Here is a 27,030-nt window from a genome sequence, read left to right on the forward strand (position 1 = left end):
AGGACACAGTGCATTGCCGTGGCACAAACAAGGACTCACTGTGTTTGGGTTGGTGAGGTTCCTTGCATCAGTTAGCCAGCTGCTGAGATGGTTGTACGTGCTGCGCCTGCAGCCAAGACACGAAATGCATGCGGCACTCTTCAATGTGCATTCAAGACCACAGACCCAAGTGGTCAGGCAAGGGCCACTCTTTTTCACATAGCTCCTAATGAAGTTTAGCAGACGGCTTATGATTGACTGAATAATTTGTGGGGTTTACTGTCCCAAAGCAACACCAGGGCTGTGAGAGATGCTGCACTGAAAGACTCCAAATTAATTTTGATCACTTGAGGTTCCTTAGCATCCACCTAAGTATTAGCACACGAGCATTTTGTCAGTCAGTCCCTCTTGGAATAAAGCCGCCACGGCCATGGACCAAACCCCCTTGACCTTAGTCTCAGCAAAAGAATGCCATAGACAATGAACTACCACATTGGGTAACACATGGCTTTTTACACTCCATGGCAAGCAAGTGGGAATACATTCCAAACACAACTAACAACCCTAAACAAGTACAATGACACACAACAGAAAGTACTGATGCTTTCTGTAAACCTTAGAGGGTCTGAGAAAAAAGAAAGGGGGGGGGGGAGGATTATTATAATTAAACACTTATTAGATTCACCACTTTGTAAGAGTTGTCTTACTTTTGCACTAAGTCATGCAGTTGGAGACCGGACAAGCACGCTCTGTGACTGATCACCCAGTCACTTTCATTTCGCAGTGCATTCTACAAACCTAGGGCTTGAAGGTCCACAAGTGAGACACCTCTGACCAGGTTTTGGGACAGCTACAAGTTGTTTGCAAATTTGTATAACCAACTCTCCCGCACACCATTAAAAAACTTAGATGCAAGCACCATCCAAGAACTCCCTCATGTCCGTACCTTTACGCGTTTTTATTCATAAACACAAGAATCCACTCATATTAATGCAACCAGTGCGCTATAATGGCCACTGAAAAAAAAACTAAGAAAACTAGCAACACTAGCACTAGGACAACAGCTTTAAACACCTTTGTTACAAAGGGAATGCTAACTATATTCAAGCTAAAGCTCTGTTATGCTAAGAGGGGAAGGTTGAGTGCAGCTACCGCAGCTACTAGAATAGCTGCTGCTAGGTTTTCTTGCATTAAGTGAGCATAACTGCAGTATGCCGTAACACAGATTCATCCTAACCATGGTAAGCATGGTTAGCATGGCGCGTGTGCTGGGGAACAAGAGTGCATTTCTTTGACATAGTTGTCAGGAAATTTATAAGCTGCCACTTCATATAGCAATGCAACTCATGCTTCATGAAAACCGAGACCGTACAATTAGTGCATAATGTGTGTTGTGGTTCTTTCTGTCTCTGATCTACTTGTCTGGCTGCCAAATTTACACATCTTCTCATTCATAAGAGCCGTTTCACATTGCCCAGATGCCTTTACTAATAGTAGAATTCCGCTAATTCAACCGTGACAGGAACGACGAAATTAGTCGAATTAAACAAGATGGCCAAAAAAACCCCAAACACACCGCTGATTCATTTGGCAGTATTTGCCTAATCCTAACATGCCCCCGAATCAAAAGCACGCTCACTTTCCATGTGTCCAAAGTAGAAAACTAAGTATAAACCTAATTTGCACCCATTCTTTAGCAAGAAAAATGGGCAAGGGTCTAATATGTGTAGCACCATGGGGGCCGGATTCCTAAAACTAGCTTCGCTGTAATGCATGCGTGTAGTTATGAATAAAAAAAAAAGAAAGAAAGAAAGAAAACCTAAAGTTATGGACATGAGGGAATTCTTGTATGGTACTTACAGTTTTGCTCCATCTAAATTTTTTTAAATGAGGTGCAGGAGGGTTGGTTATGGAAATATGCAGTCAATTTGTTTCAGCTGTCCCAAAACCTGGTCGACGATGTCGCACTTGTGGACCCTCAAGTCCCAGGTTTGTGGAATTCGCATTGTGAAATCAAAGTGACTAGGTGATCTGTCACATGACATAAGCAGAAAGCTTGCTGGTCTGGCCTCCAACAGCATGACTTAGAGCAGCGTGCAGCAAAAAAGAAAGAGGAAAGATGGAGGCTAGGCTTATCATGTGAATGTGCCGCGGTCCCTCTGCTCCTGTATGTGAAAAAGTAAGGAAAGAACGCCACTTATAGACGCTAGTCAAGGCAAGTCTCTCTAGACAGACACTTGCCTCTCATGAATTTCTATGGGCCCAAACTTTCGATATTTAAAGCATGTGAAATGTGCAGCTATGGTTAATACTTGCTGAAAGCTGTCTGTACAAATTCCAAACAAAGCCTGAGATGGCTTGGGGTGAAGCCCACTTCCATTTTTCTGCCTGGAGTTTCCTCCTCCTAATTCTACAAAAGTTTTTGCAAAATATTTTCTTTTTGTTGATTATGCTTATTCTTGATCTGTCTTGCACATTTAGATGAAAAGAAATACGCATTTTTCCAGGTATCTATATGTGCTGTCATTAAAAGGCTAAAGGCCTCCTCACCAGGTTTGAGCATTGCAAATAGACAAGCACAGCATGTAGACCACGCCGCGTCATTTGTGTCTGCAAAATTTGACACAGCTGGTGCGAAAATGATCAAAATTGTGTGTGACACCACTGCAGCCGAAGATCTCGCAATCTGCGTCTCCTCTGACCATGCTTTAAAATAAAAAAATAATAAAGTCCCGTGCCGAACTTATGCTTCATCATCCTCTGTTCCTGCTCTAAACCAACAAATGACGCTTGCTGCCTGCCATTCAGTGTTGACCGAAGACATGTAGCCAGAAACTTCGTACTCAATACTGAAACTCGGCAATCAAAACAGGGTTAACAATGAGGGAGTAGAGGGATAAACATGCCAATGATTATTAAATAAACTTGATAGGATGCCTTTGCACACTTTGAAGTAGCAATGGCTGTGTTTTGTATAAGAGACAGAAACAAGCAACTAAAACTGCCACTTCTGGATTTCTAGAGTGCCAAAATGGCACTCTAGAAATCCAAAAATGGCATCCGATAGTTCTGCTTATGAGTGAACAAGAAGGCGAACCAAAAGGCCTAATTTTGTTAGTCACAACGATACAAAGCCAACAGATAATGAAGCCATTGAAAGCACACAGGAAATTATTTGTAGATCTAAGTGAGTATAGAAATGATAAGCTAAAGGGAAATGAAAGTGGACGGAAAAATAACTTGCAGCCAGTGGGAGCCAAACCGACAACCTCCACATTACGTGCATGTTGCACTTTGTGTGCTGTGTATGTACAGTCAAACCTCGATATATCGAACACGGATATATTGAATTATTGCGTATATCGAACACTTTCTATATCGCGTGGCAAATCGCATGCATTTTAAATTTTTTATTTCGAACGGGGCCGGATGTAAAATGGATATATCGAACTCCGCCGCCCCTGATCAAGTGCGCTCTGTTGACAGGAGGCGAGCTTTCCCGCAACACTCTCGAAGATAGTGGCGGCGCGATGGGCGTTCCCGACTGCTGCGTACGCACGCGGCGGCTTGGTGTGGTCGTGGCTTGGCCAGGTTGGCCAGTTTGACAACGTCAACGACACGTGCGTCTCGGTGCTGCCGCTTGTGCTATGCCAGTCGTTTGTGTGTGGCTTAGGCCTGTCGTGGTTGGTGTGATGGCTGCAAACGTGAAGAAGCGGACGTCTCTGACATTTGCTGCGAAATTTGAAGTGATACAGTGCATTGAAAATGGAGAAAAGAAGTCGAGTGTCGCCGAAGCAAGATCGCGGCAGAAGTGACTGCTGAGCGGCCAAACGACGACGCTGCCGAGGCTGATCCAGCAAGCGCTGATGTTGCCCCGCTCCTGACTGCAACTGAGGCTGTAGCTGCTTTGGCCGTTGTACGCCGCTACTGCGGCGCAATAGAAGGCACTGGACTGTCTCTTGTGGACCGTTTGCACTATGTTGAGGACGCCGTGGTCAAGCACGCGGTTGCCAATATGAAGCAGGCTACGCTGCTTCAGTACTTTCAGTGAACGAAATAAATACTTTGAAGCTTCATGTGAGTATCTATTGCGCCACGACTGGTTCATTGATTGATTTGTGCTAGTTTTTGATGCATTTTCAACGTGATTTTATATATCGAATTCTGGCTATATCGAACTATTTTGCGATCACTGCGCTGTTCGATATATCGAGGTTCGACTGTAGTATGCATGTGTATGTACATGCACACTTGTGTACGTGCAAGTGTGTGCCCAAAGGGCGTTATATAGGGATTGTAGCAACCGTCTGTCACCAATTTGTCCCTCACTTCTGTGAAATTCAGTTACCTCGCCTGGCCTCCACGTGGGAGTAATTGTCCCCTACTGCTTTTTCTTGGGATGCAAGGTGGCTGCCCGACAGGGGCACCACCACTGCCACTCGGCAAACCTGTTTAGCTGTGGAATAAAGCCAGTCTATTCTTCGTTCTCAACCTGTCAAAATGTGTATTACTTGCCTCCGCTAAACCGAGCTCCCAACAGGACTATCCATGGTGTCTAGACAAGCAATGGCATTTTTTTGCCAAGCATACAAACATGGGTTCAACTCTGGTGGCCAAATTCTGATGACGGTGGAATAGAAAAGAATGCAAGGTCACCTATAGATCAAGATTACAAAGCACCTTAAATAGCTGGTGAAAATTGGAGCTTTCAATAGCCAAGACACATCCTTGGGTTTGCCACATTCCATCAATTAATAAAAATGCAACAAAGAAAATACGCTGGAGGGACATACTGAATGGAGGAATAAAAACAAAGCGCAACAACGTTGAATGAGCTCGCAACGGTATGAAAGCGACAATGGAAGAAAACAAGCAGAAGACCAATAGCCACCCATCTCATCACCTAATAACTTTACTCATTATGGCATGCTGCATTAGCACTATAATGTGACAAAGTAGGCATTAGGAAACTATTGCCAACCAGACCAAATTTTGAGCACTTTGTTAACAGCAAGCCACCTTGGAAGGCTAGTACCAGTCACTTGTGGCCCACATGTCAAATTTAGCAGCACCTTTCATTTTCCATGAATTGTGAAATCTGGTGAAAAATTTTTTTTTAGAAAGTGGGATCCAAATGGTCAAAATTATCGATGAACAGTCACAGAAGTGCAGCCTGTCAGCTGCTAAGCCCTTCAAGGTCAGACATCTTTTTTCATAAAGATAGTGGGGCAACAGCAGTGACAAGCATTACTTAAATATTAAGCAGAAACAAAAGTTTCTTGTGCGGCTACAGCGAGACTAAAAATTTTTATGGGCACTGTTATATGTTTACCTAGTTTTTGTGCTTCACTTCTTATATGTTTTAGGCTATGTTACCTTATATTAAGTTTTAGCAACGAAAGAAAAAAAAAGGCCGCCTACCACTTGGCTCATACTCCATTATTTACACTTCGTCGTAACACAATCAGAAAGCTGCTTTTTACCATGTTTCCACAGGCCCCCGCTACAGTGTTGCTAACTTATGTTGTTACTGAATTCGCACAAAAAGTTATGGCTGCACAAACTGGCATGCGTCGACAAAACCATGCACAAAGCTTCACCGTAGTACTAAATGCTTGTTCTTCAATCATGAAGGATCTATTCCACACTTGCCAACCTGTGATATCTAAAATAAAATCCTCACAGACTCGAAAATGAAGCGGGGTGGGGGAGAGGGCTTAGCGTGGGAATAGCACGCATTCTTCATTAAATGTTTACCCCGAGTACACACCTTGTGTGGTATACATACGCAATTCGTTAACGTTGATTCACTTTTAGACACAGTAGACAATTAGTATCAAACTTGGAGCAGCTCAGTCTGATAAGCAACACATTGCTTCTAGATGACAGTGACTTTGCTGCTGCCAAATTCACCTGCTTCAAGAACTTGTCTAAAGCTCACTTGAAGCAGGTACCCCTCTGGCATATGGAACCTTGCACAGCCACAAGAGGGTAGCGCAGGTACTATCAGAATTACCTTTCGTACGATTTTTTTTTTTTTTGCAGTTTTGTGCCGATTTTTTGCGAAAAGGGAAAAGGTTCAGTTAAATGTGTTGAAAGATGGGGGGGGGGGGGGGCATCTTTTAACGCATTTAACATCTCTTTGCAAACAAAACTTTTTTCACAATACTTGATGCAAGATTCATAATATTGTACAATGAGCCCAAATTTGTAAGCATTATGATAAACACAAAGAGCTGGAAGATATGCTATTCCCACTGGCAGTACCGTTTACTGTCAAGTCTACAGTTGTATTGTTGGTAACATGTTAGTAGAAGAAAGCGACACATAAAGAGGCGAGGAAAAAGAAAAATTTGCCATCAAATCACGCTCAAGAAATGAAAGTGACAATTACAAAACAGTGAGAAGAAAATTTTACTGGTTACAAATAATTCATTATTAGTCAATTCATATGAACAAGTGTGCTCCAGACAGTTCATTGTGTCACAACCTTAAAGAGCCCCTGAAACAGTTCAAACAAATTTTGTAGACGTGTAGGGTACAGCTACAGTTAATCATTCGCACCAGAATTTGTGTGAAGCATCTCATTAAGAGAGCTACAGACAATTACAAGTTGCCCTTCTCCACAGCCACGCATTTTCTCTTCAACTCGTTCGCCATGTGATTGGGACTAAGCCCAGCCTTTACTGGCTCTACGTCATGATGGCACATTGTGTCGTCTACTACCGATTGTCTAACAGCCCGCGAAGCCTCTCCAACCTCTCCGACAGCGGTTTGGCAGTCGACCCCAAGCGAAATCTATCAAAGCAGCGTGCACTGCGAGCATTCTGTCACAGTGCTGAGCGCGTCGGGTATTCCAGTAATCACAGGCGAGCTGGGCGTTTCGACGGATGGGAGGAGGCATAAACTCAAGCTAATGAAGGAGCTTTGGCGTAAACGTACGTGAGCAGCCTGATCGGTCTGCATGGTCCAGCCACATGGTGGCGCAGAGCTTAACCAACCAAACAAAGAGCTAATATTGCTCTAACCAAGCGCAAAACATTTTAAACATTAACAAAAACAATGGGTTAATGATTACACTCCTGCAGAAAATTTAGACCAGGACCCAAATAACAATACACTTCGTTACTGCTACTGTGTTTGGTTGGACCCACTGTGGTTGCTTAGCGGCTATGGTGATGGGCTGCTAAGCATGAGGTCGTGGGATAGAATCCCAGCCACAACGGCCGCATTTTGATGGGGGCAAAATGCGAAAACATCTGTGCACTTAGATTTAGGTGCATGCTAAAGAATCCCAGGTGGTCCAAGTTTCCGTAGTCCCGCAACACGGCGTGCCTCATTATCAGATCGTGGTTTTGGCACATAAAAGACTACAATTTTTTTTTACTGTGTTTGGTTGAGCTCTGTGCCACCAGGTGGCTGCACCGTGCAGACCATTCACGTTTGCATGTCTGCTCATCCCATGAAACAGCACTGTCAAACGGCCAGGCACGGTCCGCTTGCGCTTGCATTTACCCGAATACCAGAAACGCGACACACTATTGTGGTAGTAATCCTCTGGCATAAAGCAACGGCTGCCAACATGCAAATCTTGGTGCCAATTGGATAGCAACAGTCCAGTGCACTGCAACCACTCCACTCGTCTGCTGCCTTGCAGAGGGACATGATGTCGCAGCTTGACATATTGCAAGTCGCTACGTTTGTGGCCCACAACGTAACAAAGGCGAACCATAGTGCTTGCGAAAAAAAATATTGAGATCAACACTGACTGCAGAGCTATTGTCAACATGGAGCATGTGTAACACAAGCAGACACTCGTTTTATGCTGGAAGTGTAAGTGTAGTGAGAAATTGTCCTTGTGCATTCTTTTTCTGTTACTTGCTTTTTATAGAAACAAATTAAGAAACATTGCAACTGTTACAAACAACATTTGTTCACCATAAAGTCGGAAAAATTATCGATGATGCACCCTAGGCAGCCAATCAGATAGCTCACCCTACTAACGTCATTAGGGCATCTTGCGTCAGATAGTCAGGGGCAGCTGAAAATTCGGCCGAGTGGTGTGCTGTGATAGGTAGCAATGTACATTTTTAAAACCTTATAATAAATTACAAGCTTTACATGGGGCACTTAGATGCATAAATTAATGATTAGAAGGACCTACCCTAACGACTCAGTATGTTTGTACAAACTCGTCAAAGTTGTTTCAGGGTCCATTTAATGTCAGTAGTCCTATGCCCCAATGCAGGAAATATAGCATTTAACCTAACCTATCCTACAAGCACTCCTTCAGAAAGGTAAAGGCAAACATTGCGTTCCCATGCGCTTCCTCAAACCCTACAGACTGGTACCGTATAGGCTAGATTGTCATATTTTCCCATGCATGATAATATACTGTCGGGCTAGTTTGCTCATGATCACAAAGTCGCACATTAAAAATGCACAGAAAAAGAGGCATACATAAATTGACACGCACACGCACACACACACACACACACACACACACACACACACACATGCAGTGCTGACTGGAAACTTAATGGTTTATTTGAAGTTCAACTTTTTTTTTTATACGTACAAGAATGTCGGTCTTCTCATCCCACCTCACAAAGTTGTGCAAAGACATTGAATTTCTTTTTGCAGAGATCTGCATGGAAGCGCAGCTCACACAAATAATTGAAACACAGATGCATTGTTTTTAGCCTTTCGGTAGATTCAAACGATGGCGTCTGCCAATGACAGCTTGCACGCTAGTTGTCCGTGCAAAAGAAAGCCGCTTCTAGATTGTGACTGGCCTTAGAAATGCTGGCATGCCTGAAAATCTTTTTTTTTTGGTAAAAAACTTTGCTTTGCAGAACAGTGTATTTTGAAAAAGGCTAAAATAAAGTATTTTCCATTGTTTCTACTTGAACCGTTTGTGGCAATGACAAATACTGACATGTTGAGGTAAAATGATGTTTTCACACTTTAAACATAAAGCAAATTGGCTGAAAAAACTTCAGAAGCATTTTCGATGAAGTGAAGTTTGCAAGTAAGCCATATATATATATATATATATATATATATAATACACATATTAAAAAAAAAAGCAAGATGGGGTCACTTTTGGTATAAATAATAAAGTACTTAAGAGGAAGCTTTAGCTCGAGTGCTCCTATCTAAATACATGTAAAAGGAGAATTCGTTTTTCTTGGCAACCACTGCACCAAATTTGACGAGGTTTGTTGCATTTAAAAGACAAACTTAAAATCTAGTGACTGTTGGTTTCGAATTTTTGAGTTAAGTCGTCAATATTTTATTAAAAATTGGCAAAAATCGAAAATTTTCAGAAAACGAAACTATCAAGTTTACAACTCTGTAACTCGACTAAAAATGATAATACAATTCTGTGAATTGCATCTAATAGTACATCTAAAGCGGACAAAATGGATATGTTACACATGAATATAAAAAAATTTAATCATAGGGAAATACAACTTTTGCAAAACCGTTGTAACCAACGTAACAAATTCACGGTAAGATGTTTTTAAAATGACATATTGAATTTGTCCGCTTTTAATGATCTAATGGATGCCGCTTACAGAACGGCAATATCAGTTCTTGATGCAGAGCTATGAATTTGTAAACTTTGTGCTTCTATTTTTTTCAAACGGTCAAATATTTGAAAATCAATTAAAAAAAATTCAAGCCTTAAATCGAAATTCCGCTTCCAACAGTCACTAGAATTTAACTTTCTCTTTCAAATGCAACAAATTTCATCAATATCGGTGCAGGGGTTATCTCATAAAAACATTTTTGCGTTTTACATGTATTTGAATAGGCCGCGTCGGAGTTGGGCCCGAGCTAAAGCTTCCTCTTAAGGGCTAACAGTGATAAAACAAGCTGTGTCGATGGAGCCAACGTTTCAACAAGGGGCCCTAACAAAGACAAGTTCCCTTGTCGTAATGTTAGCTCCAGCCTGAGACATTCCTTGTTCTAACACTGTTAGTCACCTCAAGCCTCTATTATCCTGTGAATTTACCTCTTGTTTGAATCTTCGAATAAAGTATTTAGTTACCCACCAGTGCTGTGTGTGTGCACCTTTCACTTTGTCTAATTTTTCGTGCACTACCACATGTATTGCGTATGCTTACATGTTATGAATCTAATCTGCGTCTGCAAAAGCGTGCCTCCTTTTTCAAAAGTTCTCGGGCCATGACCAGAGTGGACTCTAGTCCGCGCAGTGCAGCTCACGATGCAATCCCTTGTACCCCATAGGTTTGGAGGGCGAGGACAACCCACTCGTCTCACACTCCCTAGCTTTCAGATAGCAGAGAGTACCAAGCAAGCTCCACTGCACACCCAAGAGCTGTTAACTCTGGTCCCCCGAGTTAGTCCTACACCCAAGAACCCTAGAACTCGTCACACAAAAGTGCTGAGCGCAAGCCACAATACAACCCCAGGCACCTGGTGATGTCGTAGACCATGAGTGCTCCAGCAGCGCCGCGGTAGTAGGAGCGGGTGACAGCACGAAAGCGCTCCTGGCCAGCCGTGTCCCAAATCTGGAGCTTGATCTTCTGACCGCACACCTCGATGATGCGCGTGCCGAACTCAACACCAATGGTATGTGGGCAGTCAGCCATAAACTTCTTTTCGGTAAACTGGTGCAGCAGGCATGACTTGCCCACGCCCATGTCACCAATTATGATGTACTTGAAGATGTAGGAGTAGTTGTATGGCCCTGCAGTCATCCTGCTGGCTACGGTGGTGGCTGCTCAGGCTGCTACTTTTCACTCGCTATCTGTCACTCTTCCACTGGATGGGTCACCTGCAATCAATGATTGATGTGTTAGCATAGGAGAGAAAAAAGAATTCTACAGAATGAACAGCACACATTAGGCATCTCAAACATTTACTTAAAGCGACTGAATTGCTGAAAGACAATTAGGCATTTGAGAAAACAAATTATTTCTTTAAGAAGTGTAGTACAGGAAAATAATTTCTGTATAACATTCTTCTTCGAAAAACAGTGGTGCAAGGTAACATGCATCCATGGATGCAAGTATACATGGTGGAATCAAAGCTGTGAGCGCTCCTACTCGGATGTGGCACTACGATTTTGGTCACAAGAGCATGCTGAACAGGAGCACAAAACTTTGTCTTTGGTGTGTGTGTGTGTGGCTGTAGCTTGCCCACTGCCCGAACTTCTGCCCCCATGTGGAAATCTGACTGAAAAAGGATTTCGCTCGATTTGCTCACCTAGCTAAGCAATATGCAAGAATGACTCCATTAACAGTTGGCACAGCAAAAACAAAACATTGCTAATGCATGTGTCTAGCTAGCATTTACAAGTGACTGCATTCACAAGTAAGTCAGTTACAGATGGATTCTCTGCATTTATTTTTTCCTCACATGCACTGCAGTGTTATAGCAATTGTACTTCAGTTTCATTAAAACAGAATATGATAACAGTATGCCTTCCCCCAAAAGTACCCAGCCTCACTTATTTAAAAAGTGAGAAATTAACGAAACACTGCTGCAGAGTCCTTGAAATAGCCACAAAGCAGGCAATTGGCTGGGTTGAATAACTTCTGCAAATCATACATGGTGCAAGCACTTATCACAAACTTTACCAAATGAGAACATTCTTTTGGTTAACAATTCATAGTTAATTTGGTCAAGCTGGTTCAGCATGAAAAAGTTGTATTCTTACATATCACTATGCTAGAAGCTTAGGCTCCAAATTATTCACTCCTTGATTGGGATTTTGCGCAGCTGCATTAAAGCAAGAACCGAAACAATTATTTTGCCGTGCCTTAACTTCATGCTTTGTAGATCTTTCTACAAAAGTTTTCAGAATGCACAGCCCACAAGAACGACCGAGTCCTCATGGTCTAGGTAACACAATCTACAATTGAAGCACTGTGTGCACATAGTTTACTGATGAATTTTAAGCTGCATGCTATGACTGCAAAGAAATTGATGTGTTTGCATAGGTTCTGCATTCAAATAAATTTCGTGGCTATGTTAACTAAGACTAAATGATTACTGTACTATTAAAATAACACCAACTTCGGCTGACAAATGAGCAATCTGATGCAAGGTTATAAGAATGCAATGGGTTGTCACTTTCAATGAAAGATAACTAGACTGACCTTGAATATGGTCATGACATTTCCACACACACTCAGCATCAAGGTATGTTACAACCTGAACAGCACCTCATGATAATCCATGCAGCGATTTTCACTGTGGTACATGCGTAGCTGAAAATAAACTGCTGCTGTTTTGAAATTCATTTCCCACTGAAGTGACAATACAGTAGAGAGAAAGCTGCAAATGTTTCATACAACCAGATATTGAAAAACACTAAATTGTTACAAGATTTTCAGAAAGCTAGTGTCAGCATTCACTGGCCATGCAAGTCAAAGACCTGAATGCCTACCCAACATAACTGAAACAACTCTGACTTTCTGATGGGCAGAAGAAACTAAGTAGACCTTTATTTAGTCCTTTCAAATTGCACTCCCATCAATATGTGGCACATTGAAAAAGGACAGATCGGGGCCAACAGTAGTTTCAAAGGGTGTACAGACTTGCCTAAGCTGTGGAATTTGTAGCACCTATTCCACTGCAACAAGAAACACCCATGCATTGAACATCAGTGGCAAAACATACCTCAAGACTGATAATGGTGTGTTCTAAAGCCTCCGACACTGAGCAATGCTGCGCTTCTGCAACTGATTGCAGTGACGTGCTGTCACAACAGTTCCACGACAACTACCAGTGTAGAAAATGCTCTAGAACTGCTTTTGTTTGTCCACTGGAAGTCATTACGCAACTTTAAGGTTAGGGACAATTGACATGACACACCTACACTGAAGAACAGAAATGGGTAGTTCAGCTACCCCATCTGCAGCCAAACAGCATGCATTTCTGGGAAGCAGAATCCTTGACGTGATACAAACCAGAATAAGAGCCAGCTTCAGAATGCTTGGCAGGCCATAAACCACTGCCTGTATCCTCTCACTTGCCAACACCATAGCGTGGCCTGAATTTAAAGTGAACCCTGCCAACGGCCACCATCAATGTGTCTCAACCTAGGGGAGGTATCAGTATGCACAGGGTGAATGTGCAAACACAGATTCCTTCTTCAGAGGAAAGAGAAGTTGCATAGTCATCTCAACCCACGTGTCTAAATGAGGAAGAAGCCCCAAACAAAATATGCGAAACTGCTTAATCAAGAATAAAAGTCAAAAATAAAAACATTTCCTGGTGCACAGCTGGAAGATTAACTGTACATTCCTTCAACAAACTTGGGCTGTACATAAGTGTGCAAAAATTAACTGAACAGCAAGAATGCTACTGAACGTGCGGAACAATACAGAAAAATGGCAGCAATGTGCTATCACCACAGGTAAATGAGAATGTAATCAGTGGGTATGCCAAAGGGAGAAAGGCAACGAGCCGGACAGTGATAAGAATGACAAAGCGGGCGCAGCATTCTACAACTAGAAATTGAAGCAAGTCAATAGATGACATGATAGAATAGACTGACGCAAATGCTTCAGCACAACCTACAAAAAGGTTGAGTGCAATACAAAGCACACAGTACTCATTGCAAAGACCCTGTGATAACCTATGTCAGAGCACAACAAAATGAGATAGTGTGCAATGGCTTCCACATTAAGAAAGAACTGCAAAAACTGTCACTCAATGCACTGCGTTAAAGCAGCACGGCAGTATAAACAGTTGCGCAACAGGCCAGCAATTGCATACTGGACTATTTGCGTAAGTAAAGGTAAGAAGATACAAGGCAGTTCTTCAGCAATGCCTGTACAGAGCAAACAAATCAGTGTGCACCAAAGTATGACAATAGCAAAATCTGAAAAGGAGCAGCTAAATAAGCGCCAAAAAATGCTGCCACAAAATATTTCATGTGCGACGTGGCCTGGCACATTTACGAAGCTCACAGCACAGCTGTCCCAATGGGAAGGCAACATATAGATAACAGATGTGTGCAGGAAAGAAATGGAGGGAGGGGGCAGCAACAGATATGTTCATTTCTATGAAAAACATCACACTAGTGTATCAAAAAGAAAGCCCGTTCACCTTTCCTCCAGTGCTCATAATGTGTGGCCACTAATATACTATAAAGCATGCCTGCTTGATCGGACCCCTCATCAAGGAAATAAAATTAAAAAAATTAATATGGTGGGGGGGTCGCCTGTTCCATCAAGGAACACTGCTTTCACATTCCAAATTCTCTCACAAAAAGGCAACAATTTTCAGCCACTGTAAACACTACAAAGTGCGCACGACAACATGGCAATCTTCTTTTAGTGTGGCCACCAACCCACACACCTGTCAATATTCCCAGGGCATGACCAAACACACCCTACCGCTGTGACAGTTGACATTATTTCCCACCCACATAACCAGGACGAGCAAATGGTGCAGGACAAGAGTCACAAGGGGGGGGCTGTTGTTTGCCATGAAGAGCAACACATGGTACATAGAAACGACATTGCTTACAAATCAACAGCACAAGCGTTACAGCAGCCAACCATCAAGTTAAAAAAAAAAAAACTGATTTATCTCAACATTATCAAAAGAACAGGATATCAATAAACGTGTGAAAGTGACCAAGTAAAAACAGTGGGCCTTACAATGCCAGTGGCAAAAAAGAGGGTAAATGTGGCCACCCAGTAAGAAAATTAGAAGACGTTACACAAAGCCCAACAGCAATGTAAAAAAACAAATACTTGACAAGTACACAAACTGACTTTAAGGCGATGCTGGAAGGGTATGTTATAATCAGTAAGCCACAAGAAAATTGAGCCTTCACGGCTACACTCCTGCTGCCGCTTTTTTGTGTGTGTGTGTGCTAGTGTATTTAGGAGGCATAATATCGTCATGGGATGCAGTGCCTACAACTTCATACACCAAGAAATCTTAAGCGCAAAGGAACAAAAATTCCCAGATTTAAAGTGTATCGCATAGAATGTAAGTAAATTCAGATTGGACCAGTGCTGCAAGATTGGCGACTGTGTAAAGTGCATTAAAAGCACGAAAAGGTAAACATACGTAAGTCACTGGCGGTGTTAGCACAGCAGCCAATATGTCAGGGAGATATCCGAAACACCAAGGTGCTTTTCCAGACGCTGCACATTGTACAAATAACTGTCTTTAATTCAGGAATGCTTTTGCGGTTCCATGTGCACAATGCACATTTATAGAACCAATAAGGTGCTACTTGACTCTTCTACCGCGTTTTGCTGTTTTTTGCAGACAATAGCAAACGAAGCTAGAAAAGTGAAAAAATTTTCTGCTCCATCGAATGTACGTGGTGCCGAAATAGGGATATCTCAAGTCTGCCCGATATGTACACGGAAGGAAATGTGCATTAAACACAGCTACACCACAGCCAAAACTATGCAGAAGTCACGATCGCTGAAGCCAATGCAATTTCAAAGTGGCCTTGACCGAGGAATGTCCTTCAGATATTCCTCGGTTAAGTAGGAGTCACCATAGCCTTAATAGCTTTTTCCCACGTAATATTGAATTCTGGAAATTATTTCCTGGAACAATTAGGTCACTGCCATTAAACGATTTCCTGTTGAAAGTTACCTACACCTGATTTTATGTATTTTCTTGTTGTTACAGAGTATTGACTCATTCTCAATTTTGTACTGACTCTCAGTGTTGCTGTTATTTTGAGTTTCATTTGTGTCATCTGCCTTATTTCTTGTGAATTGTTAATATGTTACTGTTTACTTTTTTTTTGTACGACTGCTTTTTGTCTAACCCACTCCTGCAATAGCCCCATAAAGGGGCTGCAGTATGTAAAATTAATAAATAAATAAATCGAAGTAATACCGGCGTCACACGTACACTTTTGGTCGCGATTGGCTCTCTCGCGCATTTTGTGCAAAGGAGCCAATCCCGACCGAGAAATTCCATCCGGATCGGGCTTGATCGTGATCAAAAGGGCGCCATGTGTCACCCGTATAAATAAACACTGCAGTTAATGAAACGTGAATGAATTCGGCGACATGAAGAGAAGAAGCATTTTCCAAAACTATCGCGTAGACGAAAACAAATGATGGTCGAAGGACTTCTAAACGAAGGCAACAGCAGAGGCGTTCGTAAAGATCAATGACGAGCCAGTGCACGCGTGGTTTCGAATGCTCGCTCGCACGGCCCGTTCCTGTTCTGAATGGAGTAGAAGAGGCCCATTGGCGCTTCGTCAGCATAGGAAAATTAATTGGCTAAACCATAACGAAACGCTTCCAGGATACCTAAGACTGCAGCCAAAAACTTTGGCCAGTGCAGTAGGTTCTGCACGAACAGTTTACACGAACCGTGCACACCGCAGATCGGAAATGCACAAGCATGTCCGGAGAAGCTAAAATTTCTTTAGCGCGAGCGCCGTTACCGAGCAGCTATAAGAGCGGGCCACAACACATTTGCTGCCTTACACGAAGTCGATTCCTGTCTCCAAATGACAAGTCCTTTGGCGTCCGAAAGAAGATGAGCCAACGAGACAAAACAAACTTCACGCGCGAGGTTTATCGAGGGGCGGTACGGGGCGGCGTTCTTCACTCGAGAGATTGACATGGCCGAGCATTCCCTAATCATGAGTGCGAGAACACGAATTTAATAACAACTCTATAAAGAAAGAAAGGAAGAAAGAAAGAAAGAGTTCCGAAAGCTGGCAACTCACCAGCTGGGAATGACGGAAACGGTCAAGGTCCGGTCGCGATGTCGTGTTCTTTCAACCCGCCTCGTCGGAGTAGCTCGCGGACGATCGCGAGCCTGAGAACACGAGGTGGTTGCACAGTGGATATAGTACGAAGCAAAACGTATGTGTAAGAGCACTGCCTGCCGCACAGGCGGTTTCGCGACGTCCCCTCCCACTGGGCGAACAAAGAGGCCTCTGTGGGCCGAGCGACGCGACGATCGCAATTTTTTTCCCCTCAGTTTCTTTTTGTCCCTGCGCGAAGTCGACGTCGACATACGTTTGCGCCAAGGAAAGGCACACGCTTCGAGATCGAGCAACTGGCGACCCAGTCGTTCTACGCTCCGCTATGTGGCCAGCCTGTCGCTCACAGGCGGAGCAGCGGGGCCGATGTGCGCAGCTCAGGGAATGAATCGGGAACGCTCGTCCTTTGCGGACGCGACCCGAAGGCGGTGCGCACAAGGGTAAGACCTCACCTGGCTGACAGTCTCCGGTTAACGCGGGCCCCGGGCGCGTAGCAGAGTCCCGAGGTGCAATCGCACGGCAATTAAATAATCTTCGAAACAGTGGTGGACACCTAATATGGCCGACAGATGACTGACCACGAAGGTGACGGCAGGCTGCTGGCTTGCGCTAACGAAGAAAAAAGAAAAGGAAAAGCAAAATTGATTCACAACGCCCAGCTCATGTTTGTCTTTACTATAAAACAGCAATTAGTAGAACAGACATTTTCTACAGTTACTTTCTGCTCTAAAAAAGCAAAAATACGTGACTTTTTTTTTATGAGCACAGTATATGCGGTATATGCACGCACTTGAACGATATGTATACACCAAGTGCCCATTGTGCATGTTATTATTTCATATAGTAAATAAGACAGGCAGGTACTAGCTAATAGAAAAAGGCTGCGCAATCGCTTCTTGAAAATTAGTACGATGAAATGCAGCAGGTTGGGGTTTCTGGCGTAATCCAAAGCATGCAAAGCCTAGTCAATCCAATCCACATTTTATTTTACGTTAAAGGCGCATGCAGAATAAATAAAGAACTTGCGCATGCGCACAGAGGAAAACACGTGCACGGCGAAATCAACGTGGGTGGCAGTGGGCGGTGCATGGGACGTGAGAAGCACAAGAATTGCGTATTCCGCATTTGCCGTGTTGGATATTTCGTGTAAGGGACATCGTCGTTGTGTGGAACATATGAATCATGAAGTGCACTCGCTGACTCGTCGACAGAAAGCAAACGCGAGCACATAGAATGCATCAGCAGGCCGAAGTGTGATCCACGTGATAGTGAGGCAACATCGGCAGACACTACTCCTGTTGCTGTCGTAGGGCGTGACGTAACCGGCGAGAAGCGAGATTGATTCTCAGCTGGCTCACTGGCCATTGGCCAACATATCAGCATATATATCCAGTGGTTCACCACGCGATCAGCCGCACGCACGAACCCCCGCTGCAGCGACCATGAGCAACGACTGCTCAGCTGTTCTGCCTGCCTCTATGCAGCAAGTTATTCTGAACACGGGCAACATCCTGGGCTGCAAGGACCTCACAAAAAAAGTGTTTCAGTCGCTCGGAGAGGAAGCAAGTTGCCCGTTTTTCTTTTGTTTTATTTTTGCATTTATGCCTTGGGACGCAATCTCGTATTTTATAGTTACTTTCAGAATACGCTGGCCGAAAATGTAATCGCTGTTGAAATAGTGCTGTGCAAACATTTCTAGTTTGCCGGCACTGTGTGGCCTTGCGCACTTTTGGGTTGCAACGGGTGGCTGCCGCGTTATAATTACGATCTAGTTACGCAAGAAATAACGATCGGCAAGCGTGCCTAGAAACGCTCGTCAGTGCTGCGGCCAACTGTCGTCTAGCACGTTCGTAATATGTTCCGACGCGTTATTGCCTACAAACTTGCAGTTCGGACAGCGTGGAGAGCGCGTGAGCGGTTGTAAAGCCGTGCTGCATTAATTCGAGATAAGTCTCGCTGGCTTTCATTGTATGTCAAATATAATGAATTGCATGCAGTTCGTGCCGGAAGTAATGAAAAAGCCTTAATTACGATATTCTTTGAACGATTTCAGCGTAATATTGCTGACCCTTTGTGTGTTTGTGTGTGAATTCCCCGCAGTTTTCCCTTGGTTTGCACACACACTTTCACCACGATCGCAGAATCAGACTTCCCCTGCTAGAACTATATTTCTAGCCCTCCAAAGAGAGTGAGGCAGTGCGGCCTGAATTGCAAGTAGCTCTGATGCTTGATATTTACTGCACTTCAAATGACATCCTTCACAAATCGCTCAGATAACAGCTGAGAAACTCCAGGTACAACTGCAGGGTCTCGGTGTTGAAGAGCCTTCAGTCTCGTTTTTGTCAGTTTTCTTCCATGCCATGCATACATTGTCATACTGCAAGATGAACATTCTTCTAGAATGTTTGTCTGGCAATTCGAGACAGAGCTTGTGCTATGTCCTACAAGCACAGCAAGGACTTGTGGTTTGTTGCGAGTTCACAGAGTCCACACAAAATAAATTCCAGCATAACCAAACTCGTGATGAATGTGGATGTTAATGCAATTAGTATTGAAGCATTGTGGCTATACATCATATTGCAACCACTAAATTGCATCATGTATGGCATGTGTATGCAGCCGTGTTCCTTTTCACTGGACACACTGTGCACTCGTAGTACATGTCATTATAGTCCTTGCCTTAATCTTATTACCTGTAGATTTTACGCACTTTACAGCGACTATTTTTAGGCCCTTTTACAACCACAACGCATCAACTACATAGAAACCATCACTTCACTGTGCAGTCACTGACTGGCATGGCACTCTTTGGCCATGACTGGCCCTTGCACCACTAAAAACCACGGATGGATGGATGTTATGAGCGTCCTCTTTGGAATGGGGCGATGGGTTGCACCACCAAGCTCTTGCTATTATACTGCCTAATGTCCTACCACACATTCATTCACTGCGCCATCTAGCCGTGCCACTGTAAAGTCCGTGCATGTCTTAAAATATATATTCAGCTAAGGTTGTCTGAATATACATGACGCAGGTTTGATTCTGCCCAGCAGCAGAGAGATTTCAATTACCCGCCATGGTTGCTCAGTGGCTATGGTGTTGGGCTGCTGAGCACGAGGTCGCGGCATCGAATCCCGGCCACGGCGGCCGCATTTCGATGGGGGTGAAATGCAAAAAGACCCGTGTACATAGATTTAGGTGCACGTTAAAGAACCCCAGGTGGTCGAAATTTCCGGAGTCCTCCACTACGGCGTGCCTTATAATCGGAAAGTGGTTGTGGCACGCAAAACCCCGTAATTTAATTAATTTTTTTTAGAGTTCAATTTTTTTATCATTAAAAAGTTCCATATACCCAGTAACCCTAGTTATCACCAGATAGGTTCATTGAAAAGCAGAACACACCCAGTGTCACAAACTCAGTGACCCAAGTTGACATGAAAAAAGTTCATCGTAGAGCAGCACAAGTTGGTCCAACAGTTAGTTTGGTCCAACAGTTAGCTCAATCTATTATACCGTACCATGGGCTACCCAGTGACTAAAGTTGGCAGGAAAACGGTTAGAGACATAGAAACACAGATACTGGAAAGTGCATGAAGTGCCCTAAGAAGGCTAATCACATTAAAAAAAAAATTATCCACCTTCCAGAAGGCTTGTGGTAACCTAACCCTGACAGCTACTACAAGCATGATTTTGACCGTTTTGATGACCGTCTTTAATGTACACTCCATTCAGATGAGGTTTTAATTTCCTCCGAGACAAGAATGAATTTGGTATATGACTCGGCTTGTTCATGCCCAACAAAATTGTTTCCGCGTGCAACCAGCAATTGCAGAAGAGACAAGTGTCACATGCCACAGAACACCCACCCTTGTGCTGTTTTCGTACGTGGTGTATAAAAATTGTTGCTCATCAGTATCACTGTCACCCTTGTAATCTGTTAATGCCTCATAGGATTATTTCAGGGTGTCTACCAACCGGGAAAACCGGGAATTCTCAGGGAATTTGAACAGTCTGGAAAAACTCAGGGAAAACTCAGGGAATTTGTGCTTCCATCAGGGAAAATTAGCTGTAACTTTACTGAAAGGGAACGAAAGTCGTGTTAATGCTGGCTCCAGTAACAGAGGAATCGCAACGAATCGTCATTGACGCCGTGTCATCGGCACGAGTAGTTAACGACCGATTTTCTAGACGCCCGATTTTTCGGACATGCCCGATAATTTGCACGGTTTTGCGGCACCACCACGTACTCCATATAGTCAATGTATACTGCCCTGACTGCAGGTCTGAAATGGCATTAATCAAAGCCGCCACCGCCGCTATTTTGATTATCTCGCCGCCTCGAACCGGCACTCTCGCAGGCAGATCCGCTGGCAGCCGTAACCACCACCGCGGCAACGTTAGGCCTAGCCGCTTCTATGTTCGCTATTAAGCTTCTTGCCGTGCGGTGCGTGTTTTTCATTGAAAGAATTCGCCGCTATCACCAATGGCACCGACTCCGCCTTTGTAATCCTCGCGATTGGCTTTGAAACTCGCAGAGCACAGCGCGTTGCGTAATGCCAGTCTCCGAAAGTTAGCTTCACCTCAGTACGTTATTGTTAGGCGGTGAAGCATAACAAGCGTGGGAAGGGGGCAATTGTCACGGGACATAGTATGTATTCCTTAATTACACATGCGTGCACCTCGTCTCCTGTCACAGTACAAGCCCTGATATGCCTAATAAGCGTACTGGCAGGCCTTCAGAGCTTTTTCAGACTTGCCTGTGGTAATTTTAGCCCTTAAAGGCAGTTAAAGACATGCATTAATTTTTTTCAGACTGCCCGTTTTTTTTTTTCGTTTTTTTTTTTGCGGCCCCTCGGAAATCCGAAAAATAAAATGTTCACTGCACAACTGACCAAGAGGATGCTTCAGATGATCCATGTGGTCAAAGCGTGGTAGAAGGAGGATGAGAACAGAAAGGACCGACGCACTGAGGAATTAACGGGAAAGGAACTGCCGGCGCCTTTTTGAAGGAGCTTGAGCTAAAATAACTAAGTGTTGGCTGACGCTGAGACACAGGTGACCCTCATCCAAACCAAAATAAATTGTTTAAGCAGTGAAACCCAACACTGAGATGTTGTGTACGGGCTGAGAGTATGTCAGGACAGTTGAGGTTGACTTTCCAGCTGCTGAGAGAGAACCTTAATAATTAGTTGTGACAAAGTTCAGGACCTCATACAGATGAGCTTGCTATCAGTTGATGGAAATAGCTGATATTAAAAAAATATTTACTTATGTATGCATCTCCTTTTCATTCGTATTTGAAAATCTTCGACTCAATTTGGAATTGGCTTTACCATTTCTTTCTCTGTGCATTTTACACCTTCCTTCTGTTTTCTTTTTAAATAAAATAGATATTACTCCTTACTATTCAAACTGGATTAAGTCTTTTTTTTTTGTTTCAGTATGCTTACTAGAGAGTGACGGCATCGGGCAACGTGGTGTCGGCCTGTCTTGACATAAAACAAAGTTCTGGCTCATTCAGGGAATTTCGCAAAGGTGCTCAGGGAAAACCTGGAAAACTCAGGGAATTTGGAAATGTCAACTTGGTAGACACCCTGTATTTTTTTTTACTACTGTTGTTGCTAATGTAATGGCGACACTCAAAGTGCACTTTGTACTATTGCTATGCGAACCAGTGCAGTCTGAAAAGTTTTTGAACATGTTAGGTGTGAGCATTACATCACTTTCAAAGCAGTGTGAGCACTAAAGTTGTTTTTTTTTCTTTTTGTCACAATACTTTGTCATTTTACCCAATAATTGTATGGAACCTAATTTTTCTCCTGTGGCTTGCAGAAATATGTGTATAATTACAGTGCATAGTAATATCGATGCAAAGAAAGTTGCACATTTTGTTGATGTTTTGGTGTTTTTTTTTCGGTTAACTTTTTTCTGCTTAGTTTTATTTTGCAGCATGACATGCCACGGTGGCTTAGTGGCTATGGTGTTGCGCTGCTAAACACAAGGTCGCGGGATCAAATTCCAGCCATGGCGGCCGCATTTCGATAGGGACGATATGCAAATACATCTGTGTCCTGCGTATTGGGGGCACGTTAAAGATCCCCTGGTGTTCAAAATTTATCCGGTGTCCCCCACTACAGCATGCCTCATAATCAGGTCATGGTTTTGCCATGTAAAACACCAGAATTTCTCTTATTTTGCAGAGTGTTCTCATGACTGAGCTCATGCTATCATGTGTTTGGTTGTTATTGCTATTTATTTGTGTTCATTGCAACAGACCCTTCAGTGGTTTCCGGTATGTGCTCCTTCCTTTGTTAGTTTTGGTTTCCAGTAATGAAAGTAAGCAGAGCTTGAAAAGGGCCTAATTGATGTAGCCTCATCGTTTTGTGCTGTGGCAGGCACGGTGACACTCAAAATCTTACAATGCAGTTTTATCATTAAGTGATGATTGTCTCTCTCTTATTGCTCTCATTCTAGGTTTCGATTTGAAACTGCAAATGTTAAATGCAGAAAGTTGATGCTTGCAGGACTAATCCTGCACACTGTGCCATAAAAGGCCTGGTACATATAAGCATGATCTGGTTTCATATTAAATAGGCTTACAAGCCTCCAATACTTTAACGACACAGCATTTGCAGTTCTCTTCTAGCCACATACTAATGCACATGCTGTTGTAGTATTGCAATTTGTGCCTCCTAAGAGTAAACATCAGCAATGTTTAGTTTCTTTTTTTCTGGAGGGGGGCATTGTATGTTTCATTTGGTGACCATGTTTGGAGTTAATGCACTCCTCAAGTAAAGTAAAGCACCCTGTTGTCCTTAAAATCATATGAAATACGCTGTAAGCTATCTTTGTCATGGACACTTATTACAAGATATCCTTGCATGGCACAGAAATAAGACAGCATGGTTATGTACTAGAGGCATGTTGTTGATAGTGATAAAACCTGTGTTAGTGTGTGAAGTGCTAAAATTGGAGTCCTCGCTGTGTGAGAGTCAAACCATTTCCACATCACGAGGCAGTGTATCAAGTGTGGAGAACACTGTGGAGTCTATTTTGATTCTGTTCATCTGCCGCAAAGCAGTTCCCTCAGATAAATGTTTTCATCAAAAAAATGAAAAAAAAAAGATGAGGGAGGCTATTACACTGGCATAATGTCATAGGTCAGGGAGAGTCCATCAAGTGCCAAACTGCATCAGAAAAAGGGCCTTCAGAGAGGATTGAAATGGGAAAGTGCTGGAAGTAGAGATAATACTCTAAGGATGATAGTGATCAGTAACGTACCGGCATTTTAGAAATTGTCCTTCATTGCTTAATTGGTTTTCAAATGGTCCATTTCTCGGCAAGATTAGGAGAATAGCTGGTTACTTGGCTTAAAGATACTAACAGAGTGTTGTGCTGCTGCTTGTTTTCTCAATGTAACTTTTTGATTGGAATATGAGAGCCACATAGCAATGTTGTCAGCTTAGCTTCTGCTTGCATATATGTTGGATTGGTATGTCAGTGGCAATATTTGTAATCTTGCAGTGATATATTTTGCGAAACCAGGCTGAATAATTGGGAATTCTTTGCATTTTAGGATTGGTGTGGGTCTTCTCAATACAGATTTGCTGCATTGAGAAGTCCTATTGAATGCAGTTTCCTTGTCTCAAATGTTTGGCTTTCTTGTGTGTTTGATTTTGCAGCTCATACAAAGCCTGACAATGGCACTTGTCAAGTGGAAATCATCGGGCAACGATGTGAATTGTTCTGTAAGTCTGACTGAGATTGAAACATATGACGACGAGTCATCTAGCTTCTTCAGTCGCAGTTCTACAATTTCATGAGCATGTCTCACTGTTGTCGGCATCCAAATTATTTTGCATATTTGAATGTGATGCATTGTTAAAGTTGATTTTATTAAATGGTAAATAAATTATACTTACAATTACAGTTACATTTACAATAAATTACAGTTAAGTGATACATTTATATTAGTGCACTTTATTCCACTCTCTTTACAGTACACTGGGAACATTTAACTTCAAAGCAGCAGAGTGATGAATGCTACAAGTAAAATAATAAAAGCGATGTCCCCGAGTGTAACAGCAAGTGGAACAAAATGGATAGACCTTAGTTTAGGAAGATTATACAGGGTGTCCCAGCTAACTTTAAAAATATGCAAATGCCACATAGCTGGACAGAACAGAGGTGGTGTTGTTTGCCATCGTTTGGAGATACTCTATATTTTTCATTCCACCTAATTAGATAATTAGTGTTAATTGATTAATCAACTTCTCAAATATAATTCGATTGAAAGTGTCCGTGAGAAAATTGTAGAGCGACATCAGAAACTCCTGATACAGCTTTCTGTTGCTCAATACATGCTACATAAAGGTGTTTTCCTGAGCATGAAAGAAGCTAGCCTAGTAATGCACGCAAAATTGCCGCACGGCTGACTGCTCGAGGCCATATGCTGCTGGCAGGCTTTGAAACCAAGAAAAGCACACAGGAAATCAACTGTATTTTCATTTTGTGACAATGTAGAGTAAATTATCAGTAAGAGTTGAATTTCCATTAGGGTTTGCATATTTAATAAAGAAAAAGAAAAGGGGGAAGTTGTAGGGGAAGGAAAGACAATTTGCGCCAGTGGGAACCAAATGGACAACCTTTCCATAACACTTGCAGTGCTCTACCAATCGAAGTATGGTTGCGGCTCTACCTCTGTTCACTTTCGTTGGTATTTGTGCGCATGTATTAAGTTTAGCCATGAGAGTGTGTTAACCAACACCACTCGCAGTCGAGGTGGCTGATATGGAGCATCCTTCAAATCACAGCCATCATGTACGTGTTCTCTGTGGTAGGCAACTGGCCAAGACCATTGTACATTATCTCAAGGCATTAAGGCTGCCAGTTTTAAAACCTTTGCTATGCAGTGGGTGAAAGCAATCACTGGAGTGAAGTGACTTGTTACAGCAGAATCCTGTTGTGTTTGTTCAACGGACCACAAAACAAAAACGTAACAGCCGGAAAAAAATAATAGTGATGAAATCTCCGAATCGCCCCAGCAATGTCAGAAACAGCTCTTAATGGCTGCTAGTACAATTATTAAACGTCTAGGCACTCGTACTGCGACTGGAGACACGTATACTATGTTCCGTGTCAGTTGCCTCTTTCCACTATTAATATGCTTCACCTTATAATAGGGCTGTATTGCAGTGGAGAGTACTTTAGGGAACCGGCAAAAACCACTACTGCACCGAGAAGCACTTATCAGGGCTGACAATTGTGTACTTTTGCCATTGTTGGAGGGGGGAGGGGGCTACGGGCAAGGCTTGACAGGCTTAATTACGAGCGTACATTTATTGTCTTTGTAGCAATGTGTGAGAGTGAATTTGCCTCTGCACCTCTAAATTTACAAGACCACCACGTTCAAACACAATGAAAGATGCAGGACCATTACAGAATGGCGACTGTGAACATGGTTTCGACAGCGAAAACACAATGTAGCAGCCAGGAAAATGCAACAGCGAGGAACGTACTAACAGGGTTTCACTGCAGAGTACATGTTGAAGGGCTCTGATGCATAAATGTTACATGGGATGTGCCACAAGAGCTTTTCAATAATTTAAACGGTACGTTTCTGCAGGATTCTTGAAATTGACAGTGCCATCTTCTGGGGTAAGACATTCGGAGGGGAGTATTACTGAGCAGGATAGATCAAGAAAGCTTTTGTTCCTCACATCTATCTGAAATGCTGCAGTAAAGTGACTAGCATGACCAACCACACTTCACCAGTGCATAGCAAGAAATGACCGTCCTGCTGTACAAAGCAGGCAAAATTAAGCGGAAATTGAGTGAAATCTACGCAGTCGTGACGTTTCTTTGCCGAGTGCCTTTTTTCCTTTTACAAACGTTTGAAGGAGGCACACCCAAGTGTATTGCAATGCTTGGGCTGTCAAAAAAAAAAAAAAAGAAAGGTGTCTGCTCATGCCACAGCTCTGTAGCCAGGAATTGAGAGCTGTGGCGTAGTAATTGTGTACTCAAGTTCAGAGCACAAGTTTCACTTCCATGATTAATGTGTTTGCTGCGAGGATATGTTATTTTTATTTTCACTTCCCTCAGGTTCCTTGACTAGCATGGTCAGTAGTAAAGCTGTACAATGCAGGGCCACCTTTTCCCCCAGTTCTTGAAGTGATGAAACTTGAGCCCCTGTTTGTGCAGTGGCAGGGAAGAATTTGTCTTGTCAGTTCTTTCAAGTACTGTTCTGTACCATAACTGTTATAAAAGGAAACTTGTCTTATTATCTTCCCAAAAGTGCTAATACACAA

The 27,030-nt window shown here is 42.9% G+C and overlaps 2 protein-coding genes across 11 annotated transcripts in view; one reads left to right on the forward strand and one right to left on the reverse strand.

Moving 5' to 3' along the window:
- Positions 1–17,332, reverse strand: part of Rab14 (RAS oncogene family member Rab14) — an 85,408-nt gene extending 68,076 nt beyond the window's left edge. Inside the window, exons 1-3 of one of the 2 annotated variants that reach the window (XM_065443662.1) lie at positions 17,176–17,332; positions 10,426–10,786; positions 40–106 (exon numbers count right to left, since the gene is read on the reverse strand). In XM_065443662.1, the coding sequence (XP_065299734.1) occupies positions 40–106; positions 10,426–10,709 (351 nt within the window). In that variant the 5' untranslated portion in view covers positions 10,710–10,786; positions 17,176–17,332. Of the gene's footprint in view, positions 1–39; positions 107–10,425; positions 10,787–16,684; positions 17,031–17,175 lie in introns of those variants that run through there. The other variant, XM_065443663.2, reaches the window with a different exon arrangement.
- A 449-nt stretch (positions 17,333–17,781) lies between these two features.
- Gclm (Glutamate-cysteine ligase modifier subunit) overlaps positions 17,782–27,030 on the forward strand; it is a 129,752-nt gene continuing 120,503 nt past the window's right edge. For all 9 annotated transcript variants that reach the window (XR_010567314.2, XR_010567317.2, XR_010567319.2 and 6 more), the window contains exons 1-2: positions 17,782–18,285; positions 24,406–24,471. Coding sequence is in view for 1 of the 9 variants with exons in the window: in XM_065443660.2 (XP_065299732.1) it covers positions 18,166–18,285; positions 24,406–24,471 (186 nt within the window). In the remaining 8 variants the exon portion in view is untranslated. The remainder of the gene's footprint in view (positions 18,286–24,405; positions 24,472–27,030) is intronic.

This window comes from Dermacentor albipictus, unplaced genomic scaffold (genome assembly GCF_038994185.2).
Source record: "Dermacentor albipictus isolate Rhodes 1998 colony unplaced genomic scaffold, USDA_Dalb.pri_finalv2 scaffold_11, whole genome shotgun sequence".
NCBI lineage: Eukaryota > Metazoa > Arthropoda > Arachnida > Ixodida > Ixodidae > Dermacentor > Dermacentor albipictus.